General features: G+C 36.4%; 1 protein-coding gene across 1 annotated transcript; it reads right to left on the reverse strand.

Moving 5' to 3' along the window:
* Window positions 1–1,512: 1,512 nt before the first annotated feature.
* LOC114753107 (uncharacterized) lies at window positions 1,513–3,021 on the reverse strand. Its single transcript, XM_028941774.1, has 3 exons — window positions 2,245–3,021; window positions 1,961–2,181; window positions 1,513–1,831 (listed from the first exon to the last, which is right to left on the reverse strand). The coding sequence occupies exons 1-3, from the start codon at window positions 3,019–3,021 to the stop codon at window positions 1,513–1,515; spliced, it is 1,317 nt and encodes a 438-aa protein (XP_028797607.1).
* Between the last annotated feature and the right edge of the window lie 5,333 nt (window positions 3,022–8,354).

Consider the following 8,354-nt stretch of genomic DNA (forward strand, 5'->3'; position numbering starts at 1 on the left):
AGGGTCCCCTTGTCTCACACTTCGTGACGGGAGAAAAGTGTGAGAGCACTCCCCATTCCAGAGCACTTGCATGGTCGTAGAGGAGATACATGCCATGATCAGATTCACAATAGGTTCTTCTAGTCCAATACTTTGAAGAGTTTCTCTGATGAAGTCCCAATCCAATCGGTCGTAGGCCTTTTCCATATCAATCTTGACTGCTACAAATCCTTTGTGTCCTTTCTTGGTTCTCATGGTGTGGATTGCCTCTTGCGTAATAATAACATTGTCACTACTCTGCCTGCTTGAAATGAAGCTGCACTGTTGGGGAAGTACCAAATACTGCATTGCCTTCCTCATTCGATTTGCAAGAATCTTTGTGACAATCTTAAAGATTACATTGCATAGTGAAATCGGCCGAAAGTCCTTGAGAGTGGTAGGATGGTCCACTTTAGGAATCAACGCTATGTTAGTTTGGTTGACCTCCTTGATTTTATTCGGATTTAACCAAACCTCCTTGATAAAAGAGCAGACCGCAGCACCAATATGTTGCCATTGTGATTGAAAGAAGTGGCCTTGAAGCCCATCTGGTCCAGGTGCTTTGAAAGCCCCCATGACAAACGCTGCATTCTTAATCTCCAGGTCTGTTACTTCACTATGGATACTCAGATGGTCACTAGTTGCAAGTTGGGGAAATTCAGTATCCCAATTATACCTACCTGTTACAGCATTGTCCTTGGTGTAGAGTTTTTTGAAAAAATCACTAGCCATCTTTTTCAACTCTTCTTGGTTAGATATCCAATTTCCATGGGCATCCTGTATAGCTTCCACCCTCTGTTTCCTTCTTTTGATTTTGGTAGAGGCATGAAAGAATTTTGTATTTCTATCTCCCCATTGCAACCATTGGCACCTAGACTTCTGGTACCAAATAAGCTCTTCTTGTGTTGTGAGTTTGTTGTATTCCCTCCATAATTGCTTCTCTAATTTAAAGAGGCCTGAAGAGATTTTGTCACGCCTTGCTCGATCAATTCCTTCTAGCCGCTTCATTACCTCCTGCTTCTTCTTTGGGATACTGCCCAGATTCTCCTCATTCCACTTTGTGACTTTTTCTGTGAAAGTGGCAGCTCCATCACACCAAGTTTTGTCCCCTCAGGAGTCTTGTACCACATTTTAGAAGCTGTCTTCGAGGGCCCACGCTGCATGATATTTAAACTTTCGTGTGGTTCTTCGTGGAACTCCCTGTTCTTGGACTGTTTTGATCACAACTACTCTGTGATCAGACTTCAATTTTAATTGGTGGCAGCATTTACTATTTGGAAATTCGGTCTCCCAGCAAAGGTTTCCAAAAGCCCAATCTAACCTCTCTTTCACATTTCTTTTTTCCCAAGTGAAGTGCTCACCCAAAACTAGAAGTTCAAGAAGCCCCACTAAATTAATACACTTTGCAAAGCTTTCCATTGCACCCAGTTGAGGTGGAGAGCCGCCTATTTTATCGGAGGGAGCTAGGTAAGTGTTAAAGTCTCTAACCACTAGCTAAGCCTTTGAGACTGAATCAGCAATTTCTTTAATGGAGGCCCAGAGAGAAGCCCTTCTAATGCGCGAAGGTTCCCCATATACAAACGTAGTCAGGAAGTCTTCTCCAGTATCCTTATTGGTGATCTGGCAATGTATCAACTGGGTTGTAGAGCAGATATAATTAATAGTGCACTGACTCTCGTCCCACAGAACCCAGATGCCACCAGCAAAACCCGTCGCCTCTAAACGAAGCCAATTATTGAACCCAAGATGGCGGACAACATTATCAGCTCTCTCACCACTGATTCTTGTTTCCAGGAGACAAAGCACGTCAATTCTGTAGATTTTAACTATGTGTTTGACGGTGCTAGGAAAATTCCTATTTCCGCACCCCTACAATTCCATGCAGCAACTATCATTTTTAATAAAAGGATAAAGAAGCAGAGGTACTTACTAGTCAACTGACTCTCCATCTATCCACGTAGGCTCAGGTGGCTCCTCTACAATCTGGTCTTCATTCCTTTTATTCACCACAAAGGGTCCCTCTATCTCTGTTTTCCCAGCCAAGTTCCCTATTTCTGTTTCTGGGTCATCAGACACATTCCGGCTGCAGTAAGGAGTTGTGATTGGTTGGGCGTTTTGGATATTTCCATTATCTTCAGCCACAATAGCCTGTCCGCTTGTCCTCTATAATAAGCCCAGAACGGGCCTTACTTCATGGGAGCCCACTTCCTTCAGGTGTCCACTCACCACCGTGTGTGGTCCCTTTGCTTGATTCTGTTTCCCTCCTTCAAGCCTCTTTTCTGTTTGCCCAGCATTGGTTTGGGCCTTCCCCATATTTTTCTGCCCATTAATTTTAGATCCTCTATTTTCATTCCCTTTAAATCCCACGCTTGGCGCTTCTTTTTGTACTTCTCTCTTACTTTCCCTTTTTTTCGCAACTCTTGTAGTTGCTCCCTGCCCTGCTCCAGATCTCCTTTCTCCATTTGGGGTTTGATTGTGGTCACCAGAAATCATGGGTTCAGAGCTGGCTTTCCCGCCGTCAGTAAACTCTTCTGACATTAGATCATGTTCTTCCATATTTGCCAGTACCTCAAAGCTCGTCTGCAGCCCGCTACTTCTGCTCTGTCTGATATACTTTTGTCCTTTTTCTTGATTAATTCTGCTTATTTTCAGCTCTTCCTTCTTCAAGTTACGCGCTCTGTTACCCCTTGCAATCATCCATGCGCCAAACTCTTCCTCCACTACAGGACTTTTCTTCTCCGGCACCGGCACCGATGAGGATGATGGTTTATTATTTTGCGTTGGTTCTACATAACTCCAGGAGCAGCTCTCTTTTTTGTGCCCGTAGCGCCCACAGGCAAAGCAAATTAAGTTTAGCCCTTCATATTCAACATGGAAGAGCCTGTTCGCAGCCATTACTCTGGGTACCAACCTTTTTTGCAGATCCAGCTCCACGCATATCCTCGTGTAGCGACCCCTTTCCACTTTTGAGTCTTCTGCCGTTGACTGGGTTAATGTGTTCATATCGACTCTAAGTGTTTTGCCTATTTGGTCTCCCAGTCTGGATATGAACGTCTTGTTATAGCATTGCAGGGGCACATGTGGAATACGGACCCAGGTGATGATTCTGCCAAGTGGGTTACAAAATGGGTCAAATTCCGGTTGCTAGCGTTGTACCAGGATACACTGTTGCTTCACTACCCATGGTCCCTCATACAGAATCTTTTTATAGAGTTCCGTCCAACCTTCCTTTTTGTGGAGCTTAACTACAAAGTAGTTATTTGGTATGTCAATAAAGTCAAAATTCGGTGTTGCCCAAATTTTCATTAGATGGTTTTTCAAGGTGTAGACATTATATTTCCTCCCCAGTACTGTAACAATAAGTGAAGAATTCCATGGTCGACACCATTCACTGTACTCCTCTGGCATGATCGGCACAACTGGTATTTGGTTCATGAGTGCTTTCAGTTCATCCGAGAATTCTGGTAGCTCCCATTCTTTACTCATAACGTCGGAGAGCAACTCGTCTTCCTCCATAGAGCTTCCTTGATTGGCTATTCCTTTAAATCCCAATAGCGAATCTCGGTATGACACCTGAGGGCCTTTTGGTCCTTCTCCAGTACTCTTTGTCCCTGCATCATGTTCCATTTCTCCCGCCTTCCCAGCAGCATCATCTTCCTTTTGTGAATCCTGCATCACTACATCACAGATGGGTGGTAGTGCCAGCACTTGCTTTGTTTTCTTCTTGCTTCCACAAACAAGAGCATCAGACAGTCGGTCCAGAGGAACTTTCCGGTGGGAGATGTCTTCCATTTTCCACGGCTCGCAATTCAAGAGAGAGCGTTTTTTCAAACTCTGTCCTTGAAGCACGTTCTCTTCCTTCCCAAATTCTAGTTTATGGAAATCCAATATGTATGCCTTAATATTTATGCCTTAATTGCCGATGAGTGATAGGCTCTACTATTGTCTCATGAATTTTTCAAGCGTTCTTGCTTTGTTTTGCTCAACTTTTCTAGGGCCACACTTCACCGATGCAATGAGATATTCTTGACTTTCATAACAGCCCAACAAAAGAAAGGAAAAGAAGCAGCCTCTTCTTCTTATACTACCTCCTACCTCCCCTGCTTTCTCCTAACTCATTTTATTTTTCATATTTATCTATTTTCTTAAAGTAATTCATGTGATAATTACACATATTAAAAGTTTTTTCTCATAATAATTCTAACTAATACATATTAATATCAAAAAAATTATAAAAAAGATAACACCATTTTATTATAAATAATTAACTTAACAAATTTTCTTAATTTAGTTAAATTAATCAACTAACTATTATATTAAGAATCGAGGTAGTATTTAAAATAACAGTGCATGCGGCACTCTTGTTTTATTGATTTTACAAGTCCTCTATTTGCTAACTAAACTTTTCTTTTGTTCTTTTTTTGTTTTTTCCCCTTCGTTCTGACTTTCAGTTGGTGTAAACTTCTCTATTCATTCTCTTCAATTCTTGATATTGACTTCCAAAGCAAAAGAAAGAAAGAGAGCTCACTTACATAAATATCAGTGTCCATCTCAAAGGACGTGGGAAACAAATTAAATTTGCTAGCATCATTATATTGCCACATATATATCTTTTCTATTATTCGTTTTAATTGGCGCCATTACTCTTCTGCTGAAAAGATTTAGGATTATAGGGTAAATGTGGTTGGGAGACAGCTTGGATATTTGATTTTCTCCGGTGGGAAACAATGAGGGCCTGAAGAAGAAAGTGAAGGACTGGAGGATGAACAAACCAGTGCGCAGCATTCAATTGAAGTCAAAGTTGAGAGTTGGATGAGATGACAAGGCATATATATCTAAAGCCAAAAGGTGTATTCAAATTAATTATTTATGCTCATTTTGTCTCTTGTTCTAACTTGTTACAATACTTCAGACTTATGCTATGAAAATCAATTTCACTAGAATTACTTTGTTGATTGTTCTTTGAAAAAAGGGGGGGAAAAAGAGTTACTTACTTCGCTTAGGATCCTATTTTGCGGCTTTTTATTCTTTTAATTAATATAATGTTAATAAACTTGACAATTTACTTTCCCCATAGTTATAGCTTTAGAATTTCTTTTGCTTAACCCGAATATTTTTGTTTTTTTCAATAGAATCATTCTTTTCAATATTTAAGACGCTTAGATATATCAGGAAACAAATTCCAAAGAATGCTTCATCTTGTATAGATGGTATGGTGTTGGAAGTATTCGATCCAATGTTTTAAAAGCCGGACCGGAAATCAAACCGGAAAGATCAACGGGTCATGGTTCAATCGGTCGGATCGGTTGGACCGTTCGGTTAGACCGGTGATGCAATAATTAATTTAAAACAATATTATATACATATAATTAGTATATATGAAAAATATCAAATTATTAAATAATTTAGAAATGCATTTAAATAATCTAAAATTATAATAAAATCATTGAAAATGGACTAAAACCTTATATATTTAAATTTATGTATGTTTAAAATATTTAATGATATTACAAATTATCAATTTATTCAAATCAAAATATTTTTTTAAAAGATAGACCAAATATCGAAATAAAAAGACTAGCGACTCACGATTTTAACACCACAATATATGAAATTTTCAATGAAATAATACTATATGGTTATAAATAGTCTAAAAATATATTAGGATATTTAAGGGGATCAATTTTTTTATTTTTCTTCTATTTTTTAAAATTTTTTTAGTATTTTTCAGTCAGGCTAAAAAACCGTCCGGTTTTCTGAAAACCGTTCCGGTTTCCGGTCCAACTCCGGTTTCCGGCTTAAGAACGGCTCAACTCCGGTCCAATCCGGCTCAACTATGTGAACGGTTTTTTGGTCCAAACCGAGCCGTTAACGAGTCCGGGTGACGGTTCAATCGGTCCGACCGTCCGGTTCGGTCCGGTTCTTTAATCATTGATTCGATCTATACATCTGAATTAAAACGAGAAATTTTCCTTTTTTTGGGTTACTGAATTAAAATGAGAAGTTGATTAAGAATATGTTTATATTGGATGATTAATTAATTACTGGGTTGATTTTTCTCTCGGACGCAAAAAAAAAAAGTGCTAATAATACGAAAATAAAAATTGTAATAATACAGTTACCATTAATTAAATCATAAAAATTCTAACAATGCTAAGACGTAGTGCATGTTGATTATTTATGTTCTTAAACAGCTCATCGAAGTTATTTTATTTTTATCTTATTTCCTCTTAATAGGCGTGAATTCCAAAATTAGAGATGTTGGAATTATCCAATTTAAACAGCTCAATTCCTTTTTGACCCAAAAAAAAAAAAACAGCTCAATTCCTCATTCATAGTGCAAAACTGTGACTTTCACGCGCTCAAGTCCTTAAGCAAGAATCTGTTGCCCGCTCCTACCTTTGCAGACGAGGATACTCCCAGCGTCCAAACTGCAGCCGTTGAGATTAATCTAAGAGGTCATAATGTGCCACATCATGATGCTATTGAAAATAAAAAAATTACCAGCTTTGAAATATTTTTTAGGAAAAATCGCAAAAGAAACCTTGAAATTATAAAATTACAAAAAATAAACACTTAATAAAATTATTGTCAAAAAACGGTTCTTAAATATGAATTATAAAATGTTGGGAAAAAAAATCAAAATACCCTCTTCTTCTCTTTTTTCCAATCTCATTCTCTTCTTCTCTTTGCTCCTCTTCTCTTACCTCTTCCTTCTCCTACTCTTTCTTCTCTTCCTTACCACCCATCAACGCTCATGATTTTTTTTTTCCTTTTACCATCTATGTTCTTGTATTTTGAATTTTTTTTATCGCTAAGGATATAAACCCGCTTAAAAACTTGTTATGAATATGTTGGTTTATATTCGTTCTTACTGTAATAGTGGAGTTGAAGGTGTTTTACATATTTGAAGGGACTGTGAGTATGCTGGGAGCTCGTGGCAGCAGGGAGTGCATCCTAGACACTATTCTTCTTCTCCCTTTTGTTTTTTTTTTTTTCTCGCTGCTCAACAACGTCACTGGATTGCCATGAATTTAAAAAGACTCGGAATTAATGTAGATGGGCCATGGCATTTGTTTTGGGGAGTGGCTGGAAGTTAGAGACTTCAAGGAATAATAGTACATCTGGTCAATGTAAAAATCAGTTAACAAATTTAAATAAATTAATAAAATTAGTTAAGTTATTAATTTGTAATAAATAAGTGTTATCTTTTTTAAAATATTTTTGTTAATTAAGTATATTGATTAGAACTACTATTATTATAAGAAATATCTAGAGAAAAATAAAAAAATATGAGAGACAAAATGAATTGAGGTCTTATATTTAGAATTAAAATAAAAGTCAAACAATATTTTATATTAAAAATTCAAGGTATTAGTATGTTTCATGACAGTTTTGTTAAGCCTTCGAACACAAACTTGGTGATTATGCAATCATGGAGGGGTTCAACAAATGAATTACTGTAAAATGCTCAAATTGCAAATCATAATTTACTTCTAAAAACATCCGCAAACATGAACAACATTGGAATAATTTGTCTTGAATTGATTTTTATATCTAAAAATCTTGAACTGAGTTGTGATTGAAGTATCAAACTATTGAGATTCTTGTTTTGCTTGAACAAAAAAAATGAAAATTGTTGCTGTCAAACACTTACTGGTTTTTTTTATTAGTGATAATATTGTTGTTATTTTTCAATAAAAACTTGTTATTGATAACTAAATTATGAAAATTAGCACTAACTCATGTTTTAGTAAAAATTGATATTATTTTCACAATTTAATTGCTATTGACAAGTCCAATATGAAAAATAACAAGTATTGAAAAGATATGCACAATAACTTATATTTTAATAGAAATTGACATTATTTTCACAATTTAGTTGCCAATGACGACAAGTCAAGTATAAGAAATAACAAGTATTGAAAAGCTATTCACAACAACTTAAGTTTAGCAGAAATTAACATTATCTCCATAATTTAATTATAAATGACAAGTTTAGTATAAGAAATAATAAGTCTATTAAAAATTAAATACTAACTTAAGTTATTTACTAAGTTGTAAACTATCTTATGAGAATGTGAATGACACCTGCTCATAGTTTAACTAATAAATTTATGTTATTTAGGACAAATTTGAGGTTTTTTTAATAATTAATCTAGAAATTTGTTCAATTGACAAGTATGTCAGCAAAACAGATACGGCAAAAGTTTGGCAAGATGCTAACACTTGGTTATGATAATAAATTTGACTCGACGACTTAGAGATTAGATGGAAGGCTACGGCAAAATCTTCACAATTGTTTATTGAAATTGAAAAAAAAAACATAGGTAACA

The sequence above is a fragment of the Neltuma alba genome, unplaced genomic scaffold, assembly GCF_004799145.2.
Source record: "Neltuma alba isolate B1F8T4 unplaced genomic scaffold, ASM479914v2 tig00007703_pilon, whole genome shotgun sequence".
In the NCBI taxonomy this organism is placed as follows: domain Eukaryota; kingdom Viridiplantae; phylum Streptophyta; class Magnoliopsida; order Fabales; family Fabaceae; genus Neltuma; species Neltuma alba.